This window comes from Muntiacus reevesi, chromosome 2, assembly GCF_963930625.1.
Source record: "Muntiacus reevesi chromosome 2, mMunRee1.1, whole genome shotgun sequence".
Taxonomy (NCBI): domain Eukaryota; kingdom Metazoa; phylum Chordata; class Mammalia; order Artiodactyla; family Cervidae; genus Muntiacus; species Muntiacus reevesi.
The window spans coordinates 199806164-199830604 of NC_089250.1; the positions used below are offsets into that span (position 1 = coordinate 199806164).

The window sequence follows — 24441 nt, forward strand, 5'->3', positions numbered from 1 at the left end:
CGGGCGCGCCAACAAACCTGGCCAATCACAGCTGCCGCTCGGCCTGCGCACGCGCAGCCGGAGACGGCAGAGCAATGGAGTGAGGCCGCCTAGCGGAGAACCGAACTATGGATGATAGCCCTGGCCGTGCAGAGCGGAAGTGGTGGAGCCGCCGGAAGTTGCCTCAGTTCCAGTCAGAAAGACCGACGGACAGACTTTGACAGGAGCCAGAGCCGCGCTTGGGAGTTGGTGGTCATGGAGTTGGGCGAGCTGCTCTACAACAAGTCGGAGTACATCGAAACGGTGCGCGTGGCCAGACATCTGCCCTCCCCTCTCCAAGCCAGCGTTCTCTGAGGCCTCCGTCCTGTCTCTGCCCCACCCCTGGTCCTTTCGGCGTTTAGTCCGAGATTACCTAATTAGAGTTCATGTATAGTCTGGTTTTGTTATTTATTCCTTGCATGGCCAGTTTAGGTTTTTTTAGTTATTTCTGATTTCCTCGTGAAGATAAAATGCCTTCCAGAAAGCAGGACAAGTCTCATTCATTCTGATAATGTTTACAGCTCTGGGCTTCAGGCCTTGTTAAAAAAAAAAAAAATTTTTTTTTTTTTGTTAAACTAATGTGTGTAGATTTATTACTATGTGCTGAAGACTGTTATTAGTTTTTTTAAATAGTCAATACATGATGTATGTAAATTGCTCGAAACGGGTTTAGTGCTCAATCAGCATTACTCTTATTTTTTTCATTGAATTCTCACAACTCTGTGATATTGGTAAAGTCATTATCCTGGTTTTAGGTCTGTAAAACTGAAGTATGGAAATGAGACTCAATTCATGTCTGCTGCTGCTAGCCTATATATATATCACATACAACTTCTGAATCTGATCCTTGAATCCTTAGTTTCCTGATTCATCCTTGCTTTTTTTATATTCTGGACTCATCCCATTGCAGACCTCACCCATCTCAAGTCCTGTTCTCTGCAATATGAGCTTTCTTGGTGGAAATTTGGAGCCTAGAATCCACTCATTTTGCTCACCTCTCTTTTCTTTCAGGCATCTGGGAACAAAGTTAGTCGCCAGTCTGTATTGTGTGGAAGTCAGAACATTGTTCTTAATGGCAAGGTAAGGGACAGAGTCAGCTCCAAGATGCATATTTCTGCTTTCTTTCCACTCATTATCAAATAAGCAAGGCAGATGAAATGTTACCATGTCTCCTGTTTGTTGATGTACATTCTAAAGTTCTGTTTTAAAAAGAATTCTCCAAATTAGATTTATGGGATACAAAAAAAGATTCAGTGAAGGGAGGCAGCAGAAAGCCTTTTTCCTGTTATTTCAGGAACAAAATACAATGGCACCCAGAACTGAAATTATTATATAGTATTGTAGTGTGTTCTACATTACAGGACACAAAACATAAATAGGCAACATGGTATTTTAGTGTAAAAACTTAAGTGATACTGATATAATTGTCTATTTACTAATTAATGGTTCATTATTAACCAAAACTCTTAAAATTAATGTGAGAATTGGGAAGGATAACTGAAATATGAGATCCTTTTGAAAAAATGGAATGTGAAAGGCTTAGAACACTTAAGAACCAGAGAAAATATCAGGGTATATTTGAGCTTGACAAAAACTGAAGTCCATAGTTTCTTCCTGCCGTTAGGAACACTCAGTTTCCCTTGAAATATTAAATCTCTAACTTCTAGAAGTAAAATAATTTCACTGTAGTCAAAAGATCACAGATATTTTCAGTAGAGACACAATTACTGTCTCTATTACCCCATCATACCATGAGATTTAATGGAAATATAGTTTGGTTGTTAACTATAATTAATAATTATAGATACACTGTTTCTGCACCAAATTAGAAAATTGAATTAACTATATCTGACTCATTAGCAAGTATGTAGAGTTTTAAGTATGCAATTCATTGACGTTAATTAGTCACAGTGTTGTGCAGTCATCACACAATATCTATTTCCAGAATTTTTTCATCACCCAAACCAAAACTCTGTAAGGAACAGCTCCTATTCCCTTCTCCCAGGCCCTGGTAACCTCAGTCCACTTTTCTGTCTCTATGAATATACCTATTCTAGATATATCATTTAAGTGGAGTTATATAATACTTGTCATTCTTTGGGCTGGCTTATTGCACTTAGTACTATATTTTAAAGATGCATCCATGTTTTAGCATGTATAAGAATTTTATTCCTTTGATGACTGAATAATATTCCATTGTGTCTGTATACATTTTATCTATTCATCTGTTGATGAACGTTTGGATTGTTTTTACCATTCTGCTTTTGTGAGTAATGCTGCCATGAACATTGGCATGCAAAGATCTATTTGAGTTACTGTTTTCAATTATTTTGTATATACCTAGAGGTGAAGTGGCTGGGTCATATGGTAGTTCCATTTTTTAGCTTTCTGAGGAACTGTCAAGTTGCACCATTTTACATTCCCATGGCCATGCAAGAGAGTACCAGTTTCTCCATATCCTCACAAACATGTTATTTTCTCTCTTTTTTTTTTTGGATGTGAATATGAAAGGTAGTCAATTGTGTTTTTTTAAATTGATTTTTTTATTGGAGTATCATTGATTTGCAATGTTGTATTAATTTATGCTGTACATCAAAGTGAATCAGCCATGTGTATACATATATCCATTCTCTTCTAGACTCCTTTCCTGTATAGGTTGTTACAGAGCACTGAATAGAGTTCCCTGTGCTATACAGTAGGCTCTTATTAGTTATCTTTGTATGTAGTAGAGTGATTTGCATTTCCTTAATGTCTAATGCGGAGAAGGCAATGGCACCCCACTCCAATACTCTTGCCTGGAAAATCCCATGGATGGAGGCGCCTGATAGGCTGTGGTCCATGGGGTTGCTAAGAGTTGGACTGAGTGACTTCACTTCCACTTTTCACTTTCACACACTGGAGAAGGAAATGGCAACCCACTCCAGTGTTCTTGCCTGGAGAATCCTGGGGACGGGGGAGCATGGTGGGCTGACGTCTGTGGGGTCACACAGAGTCGGACATGACTGAAGTGACTTAGCAGCAGCAGCAGCAATGTCTAATGATGATGTGCATCTTTCATCTGATTGGCCATTTGCACATCTGAGGGCAAAAGTCTATTCAGTCCTTTGACCATTTTAAAACCGTGTTGCCTTTTTGGTGTTGAGTTGTATTTCTTTATATATTCTTGATATTAAATCTTTGTCAGATTTATGATTGCAAATATTTTCTGCCTTTCTGTAGATTGTCTTTACTTTCTTGATAATGTTCTTTGATGCACAGGAATTTTTAATTTAGATAAAGTCCAGTTTATCTATTTTTTCTTTTGTTGCTTAAGTTTTTGATGTCATATATCTAAAAATCCTTACCAGACCCAGGATCATGAAGATTTACTCCTGTGGTTTCTTCTAAGAGTTTTATTATTTTAACACTTTTATTGAAATGGTCATCAATTCATTTTAGGCGAATTTTTTGTTTGAATTAAACTTGTTATTTTTTGCATATGATGTGAAGTTGGGATCCTATTTAATTAATTCTTAGGTGTGTGGAAATTTACTTGTCCCAGCACCGTTCATTGAAGAGGATTGTTCTTTCCCTATTGAATGGTCTAGTCATCCTTATAGGAAATCATCTGTACTTAATCATTACTGTAGCCTTGTAGAAGATTTTGTAATCAGGAAATATGAATCTTCCTTTCAAGATTGATTTGGTTATCTGGGATCTTCTATTTCTTTTTTGAAAGGTGTTTTACTTGGCAATACTTGGGTGCATACAGGAGACTGATGTGCAGTATATATGTTTTGAAGCATAAAAAGTGCATCAACACAATGAACCCACCACCCAGCTGAATAACTGGAACATAATCAATGCATAATAATACAGTACAACCTGAAGTTTCTCTCTTATTTCTTCCCTCCTTCTAAGAGGATAGTGCTATTCTGAATTTTTTGTCTTATAAATTCTTTATTTTTCAAAAACTTTTTTTTTACCATAAACATGCATGCGTGCGTGCTAAGTCACTTTAGTCGTGTCCAACTCTTTGTGACACCATGGACTGTTTTAGTCATGTCCAACTCTTTGTGACGTTATGGCGTGTAGCACACCTGCCTCCTCTTCCTTGGGATTTTCCAGGCAAGAATACAGTGTGATCTCTCCACGGGATCTTCCTGACCCAGGGATCAAACCTGCATCTCTTATGTCTCCTGCATTGGCAGCTGAGTTCTTTACCACTAGTACCACCTGGGAAGCCCCACCATATTCATATGTACTTCTAAATAATATATTTTGTTCAGCTTTACTTGGTTTTCTGTGACTTACTATTATTACACTCAATTATTATAATGATGATAATAGGAGACATACATTACACTTACTAAGTAACATGTTCTCAACTCTTGTTTCTAGATTCATTGTGATTTACGCATTTTCACTGTTGTGTACAATTCCATTTATCCCCTCTTCTATGGCTGGATAGTTATTTTGTTTCCAGCTTTTTGTTAGTATGAACAGTCTGTTTTGTTTTGCTTTTCCCCAGCCCCTGTCCCTTTCAGAACTTCGACATTTCTGTTTTCCTAAGCCCTTATATCAGGAGTCACAGCGTCTGCAGGGAGAAACAGGGTTTATGTGAGTAAAGAGAACTGGTATAAACCAGAGAGAGTGGTGGGGCCTGGTGAATTGGAGAATACAGGACCTAGCTCGGCTCAAGTGGATTGCTGTTGCCACATGGGAATGCAGATGTATACTTCCAGAGCATCTAAATATCCCAAACTGGAAGTCTGGATTTTTTTAAAAATGTAAAATACCCTACTATTTAAATAGCCTCTAACTTAAATGATAAAAATGACTGAAGGGCTAAACAAAATGGTTTCTAGGTGCAACCCTTAGACCTCCAACTTGCCACCTCTGCCTTGTCCTTGTTGAGTTCAGTGAGCTCTGCTTAGCACTGTTTGCCTCCCTCTAAGATCTTTTAAGGCACTTCCTTTCGTTTTAACACCCTGTTGCTCCTATTTTTCATCTGACACTTCTTTAGCTCCATTCTTCTGAGATAGGAACCAGAATTTGAATTCCTCTTGCTAAATCTCTTTGACCATCTGTGATATCATTTCCTTCTTATGTTTTTTTTTGTGTTTACTTCTTCAGTGCGAATGTAATTTAGGCTGACTGAGGAACTTATATGGATTTTATTTCCAAATTAAGATTGTTGTCTTTGTTTACAACACAATGAAACAATAACAGCCATTACCAGATACTCAGAACTCTTGATATTCTGTTTTCTTCTAAAAGAAAAAGAAGTCATTTTCTCTGATTGTAGATGGACACACAAGCAGAAAACAATGAAGTAAATTAAAAATCTTAGATGAAAGAATTATGTACTAGAAATAGACATCTCTCTATGGTTGAAGATACAGCTTTTTTTTTTTTTTTTTTTTAAAGAAGATAGCTTTTAAAACCAAGAGAGGAATTCCCTAGCAGACCAGTGGTGGTGGTGGTGGTGGTTCAGTTGCCTCGTTGTGTTTGACTCTTTGCAACCCCCCATGGACTGTAGCACGCCAGGTCCCCCTGTCCCTCACCATCTCCTGAAGTTTGCCCATTTTCATGACCATTGCATCAGTGATACAATCCAGTCATCTCATCCTCTGATACCCTCTTCTCCTGCCCTCAATCTTTCCCAGCATCAGGGACTTTTCCAGTGAGTCAGCTGTTCACATCAGGTGGCCAAAGTACTGAAGCTTTTAGCTTCTGCATCAGTCCTTCCAATGAGTATTTAAGGTTGATTTCCCTTAAGATTGACTCGTTGGGTCACCTTGCTATCCAAGGGACTCTCAGAAGTCTTCTTCACCACCACAGTTCAAAGGCATCAATTCTTTGGTGCTCTGCCTTCTTTACAGTCCAGCTCTCACATCCATACGTGACCACTGCAAAAGACCATAGCCTTGACTATACGTACCTTTGCTGGCAGAGTAATGTCTCTGATTTTCAACACACTGTCTAGGTTGTCATAGCTTTCCTGCTGAGAAGCAATCATCTTCTGATTTCAGTCACCATCCACAGTGATTTTGGAGCCCAAGAAGAGGAAATCTGTCACTACTTCCACCTTTTCACCTTCTATTTGTCAGGCAGCAATGGGACCAGATGCCATGATTTTAGTTTTTTGTTTTTTTTAATATTTAGCTTTAAGCCAGCTCTTTCACTTTCCTCCTTCACCCTCATCAAGAGGCTCTTTAGTTCCTTTTCACTTTCTACCATTAGAGTGGTATCATCCACATGTCTGAGGTTGTTTTTTCTCTTAACAGTCTTATTTCCAGCTTGTTACTCATCCAACCCAGCATTTCTCATGATGTGTTCAGCGTATAGGTTAAAGTAACAGGGTGACAGCAGACAGCCCTGTCGTACTCATTTCTCAATCCTGAACCAATCTCCTGTTCCTTATTGGGTTCTAACTGTTGCTTCTTGACCTGTGTACAGATTTCTCATGACACAGGTTAGATGGTTTGGTATTCCCATGCTTTCCACAGTTTGTTATGATCCGCAGTTAAAGGCTTTAGCATAGTTGATGAAACAGAGGTGGATGTTTTTCTGGAATTCCCTTGCTTTCTCTATGATCCGTGAATGTTGGCAATTTGATCTCTGGTTCATTTGCCTTTTCTAAACCCAGTTTGAACATCTGGAAGTTCTTGGTTCACATGATGCTGAAACCTAGCAGGCACGATATTAAGTATGACCTTACTATCGTGAGAGATGAGTGCAATTGTCCAATGGTTAGAACATTCTTTAGTACTAGCCTTCTTGGGAAATGGAATGAGGATTGCCCTTTTCCAGTCCTGTGGCCATTGCTGGGTCTTCCAGATTTGCTGACATACTGAGTGCAACACTTTGATATCATCATCCTTTAGGGTTTTGAATAGCCCTACTGGAATTCCGTTGCATCCACAGCTTTATTAACAGCAGTGCTTCCTAAGGCCTGCTTGACTTCACACTCAAGAATGTCTGGCCCTGGGTGACTGAGCACACCATCGTAGTTATCAGGTTCATTAAGATCTTTTTTGTAAATTCTTCCATGTTTTCTTTTCATCTGTTCTTGATCTCTTCAGTGTCTACTAGGTCTCTACCATTTCTGTCCTTTATTGTGCCTGTCTTTGGGCAAAGTGTTTCCTTGATATTTCTGATTTTCCTGAGGAGATCGCTAGTCTTTCCCCTTCAGTTGTTTTCCTCTTATTTTTATGCACTGTTCATTGAAGAAGGCCTTCTTGTCTCTCCTTGTTGTTCTTTGGAACTCTGTGTTTAATCGGATGTACCTTTCCCTTTCTCCCTTGCTTTTCACTTCTTTCTTCAGCTATTTGTTAAGCCTCCTCAGACAACCTCTTTGCCTTCTTGCTTTTTTTTTCTTTGGGATGGTTTTGTTTGCTGCCTCCTGTGTAATATTATGGACCTCTGTCCATAGTCCTTCAGGCACACTGTTTCCTAGATCTAATCCCTTGAATCTATTTGTCACCTCCACTGCATATTCATAGGGAATTTGATTTAAGTCATACCTGGCTGGCCTAGTGGTTTTCCCTGCTCTCTTTAGTTTAAGCCTGAATTTTGCTGTGAGAAGCTGATGATCTGAGCCACAGACTGCTTTGTTTCCTCTTTGACCCCCCCCTCCTAGAGTAATGGAAATAAAAACAAAAATAAGCAAATGAGACCTAGTTAAACTTAAAAACCCTCATAATGTTGACTGTCTAGGTTTTAATACACTGTCTAGGTTTGTCATAGATTTTCTTCCAAGGAGCAAGTGTCTTTTAGTTTCACTGTCCACAGTAATTTTGGAGCCCAAGCCACTTTTTCCCCTATCTATTTGCCATGAAGTGATGGGACCAGATGCTATGATCTTCTTTTTTTAAATGTTGAGTTTTAAGCCAGCTTTTGCACTCCTCTTTCACCTTCATCAAGAGGTGCTTTAGTTTCTTTTCGTTTTCTACCATTAAAGTGGTATCAAACTGCATATCTGAGGTTGTTAATATTACTCCCAGCAATCTTGATTCCAGCTTGTGAGTAGTCCAGCCTGGCATTTCGCATGATGTACTCTGCATGTAAGTTGAATAAGCAGGGTGACAGTATGCAACCTTTACGTACTCCTTTCCCACTTTGGAACCAGACCGATGTTCCATGTCCGGATCCAACTATTGCTTCTTGACCTATATGCAGGTTTCTCAGGAGGCAGGTAAGGTGGTCTGGTATTCCCATCTCTTGAAGAATTTTCCAGAGTTTGTTGTGATCCACACAGTCAAAGGCTTTAGTGTACTCAATAAAGCAGAAGTAGGTGCTCTTTGGAATTCCCTTGCTTTTTCTATGAGCCACGAATGTTGAAATTTTGATATCTGGTTCTTCTGTGTTTTCTAAATCCAGCTTGTACATCTGGAAGTTCTCGGTTCGCATACTGCTGAAGCCTAACTTGAAGGATTTTGAGCCTAATCTTGCTGATGTGTGAAAATGAATGCAATTGTATGGTAATTTGAACTTTCTTTGGCTTTGCCTTTCTTTGAGATTGGAATGAAACGGACCTTTTCCAGTCCTGTGGCCACTGCTGAGTTTTCCAAATTTGCGAACATACTGAGTTCAGTACTTTAACAACATCATCTTTTAGAATTTTAAATAGCTCAACTGGAATTTCATCACCTCCACTAGCTTTGTTGGTAGTTAATGCTTCCTAAGGCCCACTTGACTTCACACTCCAGGATGTTTGGCTCTAGGTGAGTGACCACACTATCATAATTATCCAGGTCACTAAGGCCTTTTTTGTACAATTCTTCTGTGTATTCTTGCCCCCTCTTCTTAATCTCTTCTGCTTTTGTTAGGTCTTTGCCATTTCTGTTGTTTATTGTGCCCATCTTTCCAGGAAATGTTCCATTGTTATCTCCAGCTTTCTTGAAGAGATCTCTAGTCTTTCTCATTCTATTGTTTTCCTCTATTTCTTTGCATTGTTCACTTAAGAAGGCTTTCTTATCTCTCCTTGCTATTCTTGGGAACTCTGCCTTCAGTTGGGTATGTTTTTCCTTTTCTCCTCTGCCTTTTGCCTCTCTTCTTTTCTCAATATTTGTAAGACCTCCTCAGACAACCACTTTGCCTTCTTGCATTTCTTTTTCTTGGGGATGGTTTTGGTCACCACCTCCTGTACAGTGTTACAAACCTCCATCCATGCTCCCCCGCCGCGCACCGACCCCCACTGGCCCCGCCACTGATCCCTTCAACCCCCGGCTGGCCTGGCGCCCTGCCGCCACCCCCTCGCCCCCATCCGAGGTCGCCCTGAGGAATTCCCGGCTGTTTGGGGGAGGGATCGAGGTGCTCGATGCCCCCCAGATGGAGTGCCCCAGCTGGATCCAACGCCCTTCCTCCTGAATTCGACCCTCCAGGAGGGAGACCTTGACTCCAAGAGTTCTTCAGGTACTCTGTTTATCAGATCTAATCCTTTGAATCTATTCATCACCTTCACTGTATAATCGTAAGGAATTTGATAAAGGTCATACCTGAATAGCCTAGTGGTTTTCCCTGTTTTCTTCAACCTGAGCCTGAATTTTGAGTAAGGAGCTGATGATCCGAGCCACAGTCAGCTCCAGGTCTTGTTTTTGCTGACTGTACAGAGCTTCTCCATCTTCAGCTGCAAAGAGTATAATCAGTCTGACTCCGGTATTGACCATCATCTGGTGATGTCCATGTGTAGAGTCGTCTTTTGTATTGTTGGAAGAGGGTATTTGCTATGAGCAGTGCATTCTCTTGGCAAAACCCTGTTAACCGTTGCCCTGCTTCATTTTGTATTACAAAGCCAAACTTGCCTGTTACTCCAGGTATCTCTTGGCTTCCTACTTTTGCATTCCAGTCCTCTATAATGAAAAGGACATCTTTTTTGGTGTTAGTTCTAGAAAATGTTGTAGATCTTCATAGAACTGTTCAACTTCAGCTTCTTTGGCGTTAGTGATTGGGACATAGACTTGGATTACTGTGATGCTGAATATAAACACAATGAAAAGGCAAAAAGATATGACACCAGAAGATGAGCTCCCCAGGTTGCTGGATGTCCAATATGCTACTAGGGAAGAGCAGAGGAACAGCTCTATAAAGAATGAAGGGGCTGGGCCAAAGTGGAAACAGTGCTAAGATGTGGATGGGTCTGGTGCTGAAAGTGAAGTCCAGGGCTATAAAGAACAATATTGCATAGGAACTTGAAATGTTAGGTCCATGAATCAAGATAAATTGATCAAGCGGGAGATGGCAAGAGTGAACACTGACATTTTAGGAATCACTGAACTAAAATGAATAGGAATTGGCAAATTTAATTCAGATGACCATTATATCTACTACTGGGGCAAGAATTCCTTAGAAGAAATGGATTACCCCCTCATTGTCAACAAAAGAGTCTGAAATGCAGTACTTGGAGGCAGTCTCAGAAACAACAGAATGATCTCTGTTCATCTCCAAGTAAACCACTCATTATTAGAGAACTGCAAATCAAAACAACGTTGAAGTATCACCTCACACCAGTCAGAATGGCCATCATCCAAAAATCTACAAACAGTAAATGTTGGAAAAGATGTGGGAGAAAGGACTCATCTTTGGTGGGAAAACAAAATGATACAGCCACTATGGAGAACAACATGGAGGTTCCTTTAAAAATTATGAATAAAACTGTCATATGACCCAGCAATCCCACTTGGCCACGTACCTTGAGAAAACTGTAATTCAAAAAGACACATGTATCCCAGTTTTCATTGTAGCACTGTTTACAGTAGCCAGGACATGGAAGCAACCTAGATGTCCATCAACAGATGAATGGATAAAGAATTTGTGGTATATATATTTATACAATGGAGTATTATTCAGCTATAAAAAGGAGCAAAATTGAGTCAGTTGTAGTGAGATGGATGGACCTAGATTCTGTCATACAGAGTGAAGTAAGTCAGAAAGAGAAAAACAAATAGCATATATTAATGCATATATATGGACTTTAGAAAAATGGTACTGATGAGCCTATCTGCAGGGTAGGAATAGAGACGCAGATGGAGAGAACAGACTTGTAGACATGGGGGAAGGAGAGGGTGAGACGAATTGGGAGAGTAGCTTTGACACATGTGCACGACTGTAAAACAGATAGCTAGTGGGAAACTGCTCTATAACACAGGGAGCTCAGCTCGGCTCTCTGTGATGGCCTGAAGAAGTACAATTGTAAGGGCCGCAGGGAGGCTCAAGAGGGAAGGAATATATGTATACTCACGGCTGATTGACATTGTTGTACAGTGGAAACCGACACATTACGGTAAAGTGATTATCCTCCAATTAAAATAAATTTTAAAAATGTGCTGCTTTGTTTTATAGACAATTGTGATGAATGACTGTATTATCCGAGGTGATCTGGCAAATGTAAGAGTTGGACGTCATTGTGTTGTGAAAAGTCGGAGTGTCATAAGGCCACCGTTCAAGAAATTCAGCAAAGGGTATGTAGTTTGATCATTTGTTTCAGTCTTGGGTGAGACGCTGCTCCTGGTGGTGAAATCCATGTGTTGAGTCATGGGAGAAGGAGCAGGTCTGTACTTGTGTTTGGAACTGAGCGAGAACAGATCATGATGAGCACAGTCGGCGGTGGTTGTCAGTCTAGTTGGTGGTTAGTTGCCAGAGACAATCCACATAAGCTGGCAAAAGCAGTGGCGGGGGGCCGGGGCTTTTGATTAAACAGACACAGGCATATTTGATGGAATTTCGGGGTAGAAAAAGGGGGCCAGGTTTCACCAGGGACTGGAACCTGGAGCTGGACAGCTTGCCAAAATCAAGACCACTATTCTGTCCGTCTGCTACTCTGCCACTGAGACAGTTTCTTATCTGTCCTTCTCTCTGTACTTCTTCTTCCCTCTTTTTTTCTTCCTGCTGTATCTCCCCACTTTCCACTTCCCACTGGAGCCAACTTTGCTGCCTCAGCCTTTTAATTACATCACTTCTTCATTTAGGCTTCCAGCGGAAGATTTTAAATCAGAGATTTTAAATTGTCCAATTAACAAAATCTTGGTTAGAGTAAATCTGATTGGCTTAGTTTCAGTTAGGTGCCCACCCCTAGTCTACAAACAGCTTTGACCCAGAGGGTATGGTCAAGTCAGGCTGACTGATCTCTCAGTGGGAATAAGGATTGTCAGAGAAAAGTTGTGGACAGGGCAGGAAGACTGCCCACTATGCTTGATATGGTAGTATTCCCTTTGCCTCCCTCTGTTTGCCCTCCTGGCTCCTACCCATGACACCATCTGCTTCCCATCCAATAATTCAACAATCATTTATTGAGTGTTTTCTTTATGCCAGTCACTAGGTTATAATCTGGGCATATAAAATATGGATAAATGTGGTCTCAAAACCTAGTGTTAGAAATAAAATAAACAAGTGAATGTAACAAAAAAGGGAGATTCACAGATGTATAGAATAATCTAGTGGTTACCAGTGGGAGGTTGAGGGGTGAGATAGGGGATGGGGATTAAGTCCAGACTACTGCATGTAAAATAAATAAGCAACAAGGATATATTATACAGCACAGGGAATATAGCTAATATTTTATAAACCTCTAAAATTGTGAGCTACTATGTTGTATGCCTGAAACATATAAAATTAGCTATACTTCAGTTAAAACAACAGCAATCACCACCACCTTGTGGTAAAAATGATTGAATAAACAGCGACTGTAGAATGTAATGCAACAGGATAGCCACTATATACTGGGTTACTGCTGACCCTGGGGTATGAACATGGTTAGGGAGGACCAGAAGAGGGCAGTTAATTCAGACAATAATACTTGGATGTATATCATGCAGGAATCGTCTGCATTTCTTGTAGTGATGCTGGACTCCAGGATTTCATTACACACAAGAATTGGAGCAGGGAGTCATTGTATATCATATGAAATTTGAATGAAAACATTTGCTCATTAGTTCAGAAGGTGCTCATTGTTGAGTAGGGGAGCCAGAAAGCCTTTTCATGATTTCATACAGTAACTGATGCTCTGCTAGAATTGTTGACTCCGCCTCCTGATAAAGGCATTATTGGGCTGGACATGGTCCAGGAAGAAGACTGAAAATGAACAGTCTTTTCAGTGAATGGAGGGATGTATAAATAAGAATAGTCCACATGTGGCAGTCTGGATGGGAGGGGAGTTTAAGGGAAGAATGGTTACATGTATGTGTATGGTGGAGTCCCTTTGTTGTCCACCTGAAACTACCACAAAACTGTGAATTGGCTATATTCCAATATAAAATAAAAAGTTAAAAAGTAGTCCTCATGAGAAATACAGAAATGTGAAAGTGTAAATAGCAACACATGCATAGAAGGTGAATGTCGATTTCCTCCCCTGTATGTCTCAATACCAGAACCAGATAAGAGTAAAGAGTTTTGAATTTTCAGTTTAAAATTGAAGAGTTGGCAGCCTGCTATAGACTGTGATAAAATTAAGGAATCCATTGTTACCCAAGGGGTCTAGACTAAAAATGCGAATAAATTAAGGAAGATTTAAATAAGTTATAGGTGTGTGGAAGACAGGTATCATCTCTGATAAAATATTCCTGACAAAATAGAACACTGGACTGGAAAGAGCCAGTGAGTATCCAGCTGATTTGTATTAATTCTAGTCCAAATAGTTTACATCCCAAGTACTGAAATTTCTTGAAAGTATGATCACAGACCACTGTCAGTTACATTTGAGGAGTCTTGGAGAATGGGAATGATGTCACAAGTCTAGAGAAACCCTACTAACTCCTTAAGTCTTGGCTTAAATGTCACTTTCAATTAAACTTTTACCAAACCTCCACTCTAAATAAAGTCTCTTTGTCATGCCCTCATCATGTGTTATTTTTTCTCTGTAGTGCTTATCACAGTTATAACTAATTACTTATTTAATCATTTATTTAATCTCTCTTCTCCTGATTGTAATCTCTTCATGGCAGGATCATGTCCCTTTTGCTCGTCATTGTATTCCCCAGTTCCTAGCATAGAGTCAGGCATATAGTAGACACCCAGTAAAACCAGACAATATATAAATTTTCAGCATGTTGGAAATTATATCCATGAACCTTACATCAGACCCCTGAAGCATTATAGAGCAGATTAATGAAAATGTGATCTGTGGGCATTTTCAGAGGAGGCTGGAATGAGCAAAACCCTCATTTGTTTTTATTTGATGCTAGCTTTTCTAACTTTGAAGGTCTTGCCCTTGCTCTTTTGCTATTTCCTTGCACATTTCTATAGTCTAATATTTCTGATTTCAGCTTAGTAGTCACATGCATCTTCTTCAATGTTACAGAATTCCTCAAATGTGAGGATTCTTTCCTTGCTAGGAGCAATCGTATTGAGACAAGATGGAGTTGCAGTTACGATCTTTAGTTCTGTAAACCTTGATCAGAAGTACATCACCTTGACTGTTCTTTGTTCTCTTCTTTTTCTTCTATAGCGTTGCATTTTTTCCTTTACATATTGGGGACCATGTCTTTATTGAGGAAGATTGTGTGGTCAACGCAGCTCAGATTGGCTCTTACGTTCACGTTGGCAAGAATTGTGTGATTGTGAGTATGCTGACTTGGCTGGCTGAGCAGCCTACCTCCCCTTTGAGCTCTTGTCCCTCCCATCAGTGGGCCTTTGCTTCTGTCATCGAGCAGGGTAGACGTTTTTTCTGGTCTACTAGTTTACCAGAATTGTTATTAAATTTGGAATTCTTCCTAGGCATTAGTAATCATGGCTAACCTTTATGGAATCTTTTCTATATGATGTTAAACTCTTTCCTTTGATCATTTCATTTAATCCTCACAGCCATCCAACAATGATAGACTGTAATTATGCCTATTTTCAGGTGAGGAGACTGAAGACCTTTGATATTAGGGGATTTGACAAGGCTAGTGAATGCTAGGGTTTGAATTTGAACCCTACTGGTATGAATAGGCATGCCACTATGTGGCCTCCCTGTCACCTCACCTTAAGAATCTTACAGTCTAGTGGGATGAGGGGATCTTGAACGGTGAAGCAAAATTGGCTCATAGACAAGAGGAGAGAGAGTGTTTCAGGGGAGAGATTGGTATGTGTAAGGGTCACACTCACCAAAGGACATAACATTAAAGGAGCTGCACGTAGTTCAAGATGCCAAACCTGCCAGGTGCTCGTGGGCCCCTCACTCAGCAGAACCTATAGGACGCAGATCCACAGGCGCCACGGCATTAGTTTGTTAATGCCAAACATTAACCCAGCCAAAGCTTCCCAAGGCTGAATTTCTTGATATTTCTTAGATGAAGAGGTTGATTTCAGTTAGTGAGTGAGAATGGTCAGAGCCAAACTCCTTAAATTTTCAGGGAAAATATTTCCTACATTTTATATTTGTCTCTCAGATTCTGGGAAAAGCCAAGACCCCTTTCTTGTTTTTAAATGGCTGCTCCTGTTAACACAGAATCAGCTCTCTGCTCTGGATAAGACTCAGACCCTAAAGTAGCAGAAAATCTGCAGAAACCATGCAGTCACTTTCCAGGAGCCATGAGGCTACAGCAAAGATGGACAGTGCGGAGAACCACATTGCTAAGAAAAACATTCCAATCTGACTTGTTACTCAGAGTTAAGGGGAGCAGTTGTTTTGCCAAATATTCTCTGGAGGAGTTCCTTAATATGTATTAGAGACAGAATGTCTTTGGTTCAGCCTGATGTTGAGGAGAGGGAGAAGATGGTGAAATCCATCCTCTTTCCTCACTAACTGCTTGATTAGAGCAGGCTTTCCAAGCCACAGATGAATTTTTGTGATATTTCTCTCAGTAATGTGAAGACATCAGCATAGTAGCCTAGTCCTTTAGGTCCAGAGCCAGATGTCTGAATGGTTAATAACCAAATGCTATTTCCAGTGCTTAGGAAATTCTAGTCCTATTGTTCAGCGGTCTGCTTTTTGTATCACTTTGCAGTGCATCAACTCCTGGTATTGTCATTGTTTGGTACTGGCTGCACTTATTTGCTGAGCCTTTACAAATTCTAAGGAGAAAGATGCTTTGAGAATCTCAAAGCTAGTAGGAACTCTTTAGAGTTTAACTGTCCCCATGACACATGGATCCTTCCTGTAGCATCTCATGTAGTACTGTAACTTATGCTTGGATATGGGAAGGTATGAGTGTTAATCAGAATTGCCCAGAAGTCTTCGGGAAAAGCCTAACAGGCATTATGAACCAACTGTTATCATGCCTTGAGGTTTACATTTATCTTTAGTCTTAATAGCATCCTGGCAGGCTTGGTTTTACATGCTGTTTCACAGGATGGAAGAAATTTGCTGAATAACTTGGATAAAGAGATATGGGACTTTCCTGGTAGTCCAGTGGTAGACTCCATGCTCCCAATGCAGGGGGCACGAATTTGATCCCTGGTCGGAAAACTAAGATCCCACATGCCATGCGGTGCAACCAAAAAAAAAGAAAAAAAGGAAGAAAAAAGAAAACAGCAAAAAAAAGGAGATAAGGGTAGCTGTAATACCAGCAACATGTAGTTCTTAACTCCTTCTTGAAAAGTTCTCCAGGAAGGAATAAAGAAGCAGTTACAGCTCTTTACCTCCTCAGCTATTGCCAACTCATTCATGCCTAAGAAGTACCTGCATTTATTATTTTGCTGCTGTGGAATTGATCGATTTACCCAGATTTCTCTGAAACTCAGATGAGCACATTTCTCTGAGTGGGCAGAATGGCTAACTAGACAAGCAGGTGCCCTCGGGCTGTTTGGTAACCGGGGTACACAGTGGGAAAGCTCATTTCCACTGCTCTTCTTTTCCAGGACCCTCTGTCTGTGGATCCCTGTCTGTGAGTGTATCCTGCCATATGCAGCACCTTATTTCCTTTTGCTCAGTGCCCCACGTGCTTGGTCTGAGTTCTTAGGAGCCTCTGCATCTTAGGGAATCTTTGAGTTAATTTGGGAGTTACCAAGGGAGCTGGCCATCTGCTCCATTTTTGATATTGCCAATAACAGGTGATTCATGGAAGAGAGTTTTCCAAGGAGAACTGAAGATATGCAGTCATAACTTGCTTCTGACCTAAAGATGTTGCCCAACTTGGCTATTATCCACCCAGCTGGAGACAACTTAGTTAGCCCCTGAAGAAATTCAGACCTTAGAGGTATAAACTTTTTAAAAAATTCATTTGGCAATCTACCCAGGAGCTCTTGGACATACATACAATTTAGGTATTTGATATTGGGGGAAAATTTGAACACAACGAAATCAAAGTATGTTTCCTATTCTTTGGTAAAGTCTGAGATCTACATGGGTTAGCATTATCTTGGCATTTGTTATGTGTTCCACATCCTCAGCCCAGTATGTTTTATCTGATACTCTGACCAGAACACAAGTGAACTATAGGCTTGGATGATGTAAATGCAACTGGTAAAGACCAAGACTTTCATTTACTCAGCAAGTCGTCTGAGACACGTTGTTGTTCAGTTCCCAAGTTGTGTCTGACTCTTCCCAACAGTGTGGACTGCAGTACGCCAGGCTTCCCTGTCCCTCACCATCTGAGTTTGCCCAAGTTCATATCCACTGAATCGGTGATGCCATCCAACAATCTCATTGTCTGTCACCCTCTTCTCTTTCTGCCTTCAATCTTACCCTGCATCAGGGTCTTTTCCGATGAGTCAGCTGTTCACATCAGGTGGCTGAAATATTGGAACTTCAGCTTCAGCATCAGTCCTTCCAATGAATATTCAGGATTGATTTCCTTTAAAATTGACTGGTTTGATCTCCTTGCTTTCCAAGGGACTCTCAAGAGTCTTCTCTAGCACCACAGTTTGAAAGCATCAATTCTTCAGCGCTCTGCCTTTATTGTCCAGCTCTCACATCTGTACATGCCTGCTGTAGAGACCATAACCTTGATTATATGGACCTTTGTCAGCAAAGTGATGTCTTTGCTTTTTAAACACACTGTCTAGGTTTGTTATAGCTTTGCTGCCAAGAAGCAGTCTTTTTCTAATTTCATGGCTGCAGTCACCAACCATATGATTTTAGAGCCCAAGAAGAGGAAATCTGTCACTGCTTCCACTTTTTCCCCTTGTTTGCCATGAAGTATCGGGACCAGATGCCATGATCTTCGTTTTTTATTTTTGGGTTTTAGGCCTGGTTTTTCACTCTTCTTCACCCTCATCAAGAGGCTCTTTAAGTCCCTCTTCGCTTTCTGCCATTAGAGTGGTATCATCTGCATATCTGTGGGTTTTTTTGCTAAGGGAGATGCCAGGCGGACGGCATCTGAGATATAGCATTAACCATATACAGAAGCATCTCCTTTTCCTGAAGTCATGAAACACATGACTCTCCCAAACCTTATTTCTTGCCCCCAAAATGCTGTGGGTGTTGGCAGAATTGAATGACTACCTAATAACTACCATTTACCCATGGCAGAATAAGTGGACTGTTAACTTCATATCCAGAAGAATTTCCCAAGACTTGTCCAGTTGGAGTTTGCAGAAGAACAAACAGAGGCTTCCCTGGTGGTGCAGTGGTAAAGAATCCACCTGCCAATGCAGGAGATACGGATTCGATCCCTGGGCTGGGAAGATCCCACATGCTGCAGGGCAGCTAAACCCACTGGTCACAACTACTGAACCTGTGCTCTAGAGTCATGAGCTGCAACTACTGAAGCCCATGTACCTAGAGCCCTTGCTCCACAACAGAAGAGAACCCACTGCAATAAGAAGTCCATGCACCGCAACTAGAGAAAGCCCACACACAGCAACAAAGACCCAGTGCAGAAAAAAAATAAATGAGTAAATAAATAAATCTTAAAAAAAAACAAGAGGATAATAATAATAAACCTTTAAAAAAAAGAAAAAAACAACAGACGTTAAACTGGTAGGTGCAAAACAAACGTACTGGCTAATATGAACCAGGGTCACAGAAGTAGATCCTAATTTCATACACAAATGGCTCCAACTGACATCTCAGTTGATGTCATGTGAATTAATCTCCTTCCTGTTTTTGTTTTCCTCTGGAAGCCTCTCAGACAGGTCCTTTTGTGATGGAAACCAGTGGCTGGTCAAAGATTCTGTCCTATCCTCTAGAATCCTTACTGGAAAGAGCTTCTTTTCCCAGTAGTCCCAGCAGAAGCCCTGACGTTGAGATTCATCACGGTTCATACACTGGTTCCCTAAACCAGTGGCTGTGACCAGGCTTGAGGTTTAGAGTTTGGATGAGAGATGAAGCATATGAACTGAGATAGGGATGGGGTGGTATCCAATGAAGTTGGTGGTTACAAGAAGAAAGGGAAATGGATGTCGGACAAGCACAACAACAGATATCCACTAAGTAAAAGCAAAGAAAATTAAACAGAATTCTTGAAGATCAAATTTCATATAGTCTGAAATGCTTAAGATAGCCTGAACTGTCCCTAGTATACAACCCCCACTTCAAATTTAAACACACACACACTCACACACATGAGACACACACACACACACACACACACACACACACACACGCACACTCACACACTAACGTTTCTACCTCATGCTTGTCAGGTACCACCTGCAGAAGGGAATTGTGGCCAACCCTTTTGTCCCTGACCATGATGATTATAGGTTTCCCTGGTGGCTCAGACAGTAAAACATCTGCCTGCAATGCAGAAGACCTGGGTTCGATCCCCTGGTTGGAAAGATCCCCTGGAGAAGGGAACAGCAACCTACTCCAGTATTCTTTCCTGGAGAGGTCCATGAATAGAGGAACCTGATGGGCTATAGTTCATGGGGTTGCAGAGTCAAACGTGACTTGGAAACTAAACAACAACAATAACACAGCAGACAAGACAACTTTTACTCCCATTTCCTGGTCTGTTTCCTATTAACAAGATTTTAATTCCAGGGGCGCCGGTGTGTGTTGAAAGACTGTTGCAAAATTCTCGATAACACAGTATTACCCCCAGAAACTGTGGTCCCACCGTTCACCATCTTCTCAGGCTGCCCAGGTAACCCGTGGTTGTTAATGATTAAAACTCAAGTTTATTTTCTTTCACAAAAGTCATGCATGCATTTTCTGTCTCTTAACAGTATGTTAGTCTAGCTAACTGAAATAGTCTCCTGATACAGAGGACCTAGAAATGCTATTCAAAATATAACTTGTATCTTTTTACATGCATAATTGGATTCATAAGGAGATTATTAAGGATCAGAAGCAAAGTGGAAACTAAATCCAGACTTTCAAGGATGCTTTGGTGATGCCATCTCTAATAGTAGTATGGTTTAGGCTTTGATGCTCATTTGGGATGAGAGATAAAGCCTCAGATCCACACAGGGCAACGAGATCCTCTTGAAGGGCTTTCCCTCAGTTAAAAACTTGATGGAGGATGAATCTGCCCCCAGCACAGGAAACGTACAAAGAAGAGTGTCTTTCTTGGCTTGGGCTCTGGGTGGAAAAAGAAAATCTGTCCAGATTATGGCCTTACCCTCACAGTGGTTGGGGGTTTGAACTTGTACTTCCTGCCTGCTCAAAAATGCCCTAACTGAAAAATTACCAGAAAACATGGCCAAAGACCAGTGAGAGCTCTGGGATACCTGATAAAAGCAAATATTTTATCATTTGACCTTGGCCGACGGAATACCCACAGGCAAAGTCCTTATGAGCCCAAGAGATGCAGATTACAAATGTGGGGAGACAGAAGCAATCCATGCTCATTGTAGAAAACTTGGAAAACACCACAAAGCAAAAAGAAAAGGAAAACCTCATATTCCCCCACCCCCACCTCAAGACAGTCTCTTTTCTTCTACCTGTTTTACTCAGTGGAAACCTCATAGAACATACAGAGGTACATGACAGATTCACAGATGGAAGATGATAATGAAGGGAGAGATTTGACAGTATATGGTATCTAACCACTGGGTGGTTTAATTGTTTTTCCAATATAAAAAAAAAATTCATTACTCAGATCATTGAATATGAATTTCAAAGAGATACAAAAACCATCCACTAAGATTCTTTGGGGAGGAAATGAGCCATTCTGCACTTTGATGCATCTCTGCATTTGCAGAGGAGGAAGAGACTCATTTAGTACTTCTCCCGAACTTAGCAAGCGCTCGATCAGAACAGCCTTAATTGTTTTGAGTGGTTGTGAGACAGGTGTCTGATCTGAGGTGAGAAGTATGTTGTTGGAGAAATAGTTTAATCTCTTTTAACTTACTCAAGGCCCTTAGAACCAACTTATGATCTTTGAGCACTGATGGCAGATTGCAGGGAAGCACTTCTAGGTATTTGAAATCCCAGTAAATTCTGTGTGTGGAGGTTCTGCCTGGGATCTTAGAGATCATTGTGTAGGTGCGGAAACTGAGACCTGGAGAGGTTGAATTGTCCAGGGTGTCAGTGCTGGTTAGGGGGGCTGCTTTAACAAACACTTAAGACTCCTTATTTATTTATTTATTTATTTTTATTTGGCTAGTCAGCTTATATAATCTCAGTTCCCCAACAAGGCACTGAACCCTGGACCAGGGCAGTGAAAGCAGCAAATCTGTTAGACCACCACGGAGCTCCCAAGACTATTTAGAGTCAGGTACTTTTTGCACTAGCAGGGTACTTCTCATGTTTATTTGTGTAGTTTCACAAACAAATGCTAACCATCTAGATACTACTGTTGACAACCACCCTCTTTAATCAAGAGGCGTGGGGTGGCAGGAAAACTAGCATATTTTTGGAACACTCCCAGAATGAAAGGCAAGGCATCCAGAAAGATTCTGAGTTAGGAACCAAAAACTCAGATGCCCACAGGAGCCAGACAAAATGTGTAAATGGTTGAAGTAATTGCCTATCATAGGTGTTTAAGAATACAGGCATGATATTATGTGAACTTCTGTTGTTTCATGAGGAGCTAAAAATCTGAATTTTTATGTGATATTTCTGAATTTTTAATTGTTGAGTACAAGTTTTTTTAGTAGATTAAATACTGTACAGATTCAATATATATTTGTAAAAGGTGCCTGGGAGAGTTGTGTATTTTTTTAAGACCATTTTTTCGTTCCTATTTTCTCTCTGTGTGTATACAAGAGTATATGTGTTTTTGTGTGTTTATGTATGTGTATGTATTTGTGTATATAATATGAAACTGATTTTATATATGTAAATAGAATCACACTCTCTATTCTGTTAGGAAACTTGCTTCCTTAGTATATCTTGGGCATCTTTTCTTGTCAGTATGGAGCAATTTACCTCATTCCTTTTAATGGCTACAGGGTTTGCATTGCATAAATATCCCATGGTATAACTAATCATCCTCTGGTATAGTGGATCAAAAAAAGTTATACTTGGTTTTTCATAATTACAGACTTTGCTGTGCAGACTTTGCTGCATTATTGTTTTTGTATCTATATTGTGCAATTGGGCAAGATTATCTGTGGAGTAAATTCTTAAAAGTTGGATTATCAGGTCACAGGGTATGAACTTTTAAGTTATGCTAGTTATTCCTACATTGCTCTTCAAACATCTGTATGAGTTTATACTAATACTATACTGTGTGAGTGCCTCTTTCCTGGAAATTCTTCAATAAGTTTCCCCCATCTTTTGTCTGTTTGGGCATTTCTCTTCTACTCCCATCTATGATTCAAGTATATGTAGCTGCTCAGGCCTTGGATTCAGTTTCATTGTATGAATAGCAGGGCAGTTTCTCCCCTGAAGAGCGCTCACCTTAGCTTGCTCTGCAGGCATCACCCAGAATCCAGGGTACAGATGAATCCTTGCCTGGAACAGCCTCTGAGGTATTCAGAATTGCCTTAACTCTTCCGTAATGTACTAACTTCTTTTACTTGGAATATATTTCTGCATTTTGAGAACAGTATTACTCTCCCCCCACTCCCCCCCCCCCCCAGATTCATAGTATCTTGAATATATGGTCAGGAAATATTCTGTTAACACCAAAGATGGAAAACCTAGTATTTAGACATTTGCAGCTAAAGAAAGAAGGCTTCTAGAGGTTTCAGCAGAAGTCAGAGCTGCCTGTGGGCCTCCTCTGGCTCCTTTTGGTTGACCAGGTCTTTCTTTCCCCAGGACTCTTCTCAGGGGAGCTCCCAGAATGTACCCAGGAGCTGATGATTGACGTCACCAAGAGCTACTACCAGAAGTTTTTGCCCTTGACACAGGTCTGATGTCTGCCTTGTGTCTCGAATTCGCTTGAGCTCTAAGATGAACTTGGGGACAAAGTGCGCCAGACAGCATCTACAAAGAGCTCTTGTGTCTTTGACACCTTCCACCCTCTTTTTTATTTCTTTTTTTTTGGTTTTGTTCTTTAGAATTTCTCAATCCTCCCAGGCTCTAAGCTCTTAAGACTTTAATAACAGTATGACTGAAGGGTTGTCTCCAAATGCTGTGCTTAAACTGTGTCTATTCACTGTCACTCTGTACCATGATGTGGGGAGCACAGTCTCATCTGTTCCTAGCACTCCCACCCCTTGGCCCTGCAGACAGCTGGATGGAGCAGGGCACTCTGCCCCAGCAGGGAAGTGTGCGTGGCGTGTGGCCATGAGCTGCCGCAGTGAGCAGCACTCACAGGGGTCACTGTTGGTGTCCCTGCTGCTCGTGCAGTTAGCCAGTTGCCACAGCTGCTTGTCATCTGCAAGAAAACTGTTTGCCAATTTTCAGAGCCCAGATTCCTCTTGGCTACTAAAACTTGAAGGGAGGGTGGTTAGTATTTCTCTTCTTTCCAAAATAACCTGATCATCTTAATTCAGGGTGAATAATTAAAGACTCATTAGCATTCTATTCTAGGGCATTGGCTTTTACTAAAAGCTTAGTGAAAGCATCCAGAAGGCATCCCTTAGCGTCCAGATTTTATTTTTGCAAAGAACCAGGTTTAAGTCTCCCATGTGGATGGACTAGACTGGCAGCTACTCCTTGTCTCATGGTATTTAGGGGCAGCAGTGTATGCCTTATTTCACTGGAGATGTAGCATTTGTGATTCTTGCTCCCTGGCCTGGAATCATTCAAACAACACTACATTTGCCATAAACCTCACAGTTAAGACCAAAATATCTGTACTTGGGCCCAATCTCATGTGTACATGGGGGCCTCTTAAAATCATTCTGGGGGCATGGAGCCCTGAGGAGTAGACAAAGTTGCCAGTGCTGTCCTTATCTTCTGGGCAATAGCACAACCCTTCCTGTTCTGCTCTGGTAGGAAGACTTAGAAGTGAAGGCCTGAAAAGGTTGGCCTTGCTTGATGCTCTAGTGATGCTGTGAATGGGGTAGGGCAGTTCAGCCTCAGAGGTTAGAATCCAGCAGCAACTGTCTTGACTTAACATCTGGTCTGGGGTTTGCAAAAAGAACTGTATGTAGTCATCTTTGCTAGTTCAATGTAAAACTGCTTTCTGGTTTATTATTTTTTATGTTTGTACATTAAAGGCGACACATGAAGCAAGTCATTTGAAGGTGATCACTGTTCGCCTCCAGCAATGGCGACCTGTCTTCCTTGGGCACCTCACT

The 24441-nt window shown here is 40.9% G+C and overlaps 1 protein-coding gene across 1 annotated transcript; it reads left to right on the top strand.

Annotated features, from left to right (window-relative positions):
* The first annotated feature begins 145 nt into the window (after positions 1 to 145).
* On the top strand, positions 146 to 24376 carry DCTN5 (dynactin subunit 5). Its single transcript, XM_065924511.1, has 6 exons — positions 146 to 282; positions 1030 to 1098; positions 11344 to 11462; positions 14444 to 14555; positions 19847 to 19949; positions 23012 to 24376. Exons 1-6 carry the CDS (start codon positions 235 to 237, stop codon positions 23107 to 23109), a joined length of 549 nt encoding a protein of 182 aa, XP_065780583.1. The 5' UTR covers positions 146 to 234; the 3' UTR covers positions 23110 to 24376.
* The last annotated feature ends 65 nt before the right edge of the window (positions 24377 to 24441 follow it).

Coding starts and splice junctions, on each gene's coding strand:
- DCTN5 (XM_065924511.1), top strand. CDS start 235: ATGGAGTTGGGCGAGCTGCTCTACAACAAGTCGGAGTACATCGAAACG. Junction 14,556..19,846: donor TTGGCAAGAATTGTGTGATT/GTGAGTATGCTG, acceptor TTTTAATTCCAG/GGGCGCCGGTGTGTGTTGAA. Junction 19,950..23,011: donor CATCTTCTCAGGCTGCCCAG/GTAACCCGTGGT, acceptor TTCTTTCCCCAG/GACTCTTCTCAGGGGAGCTC.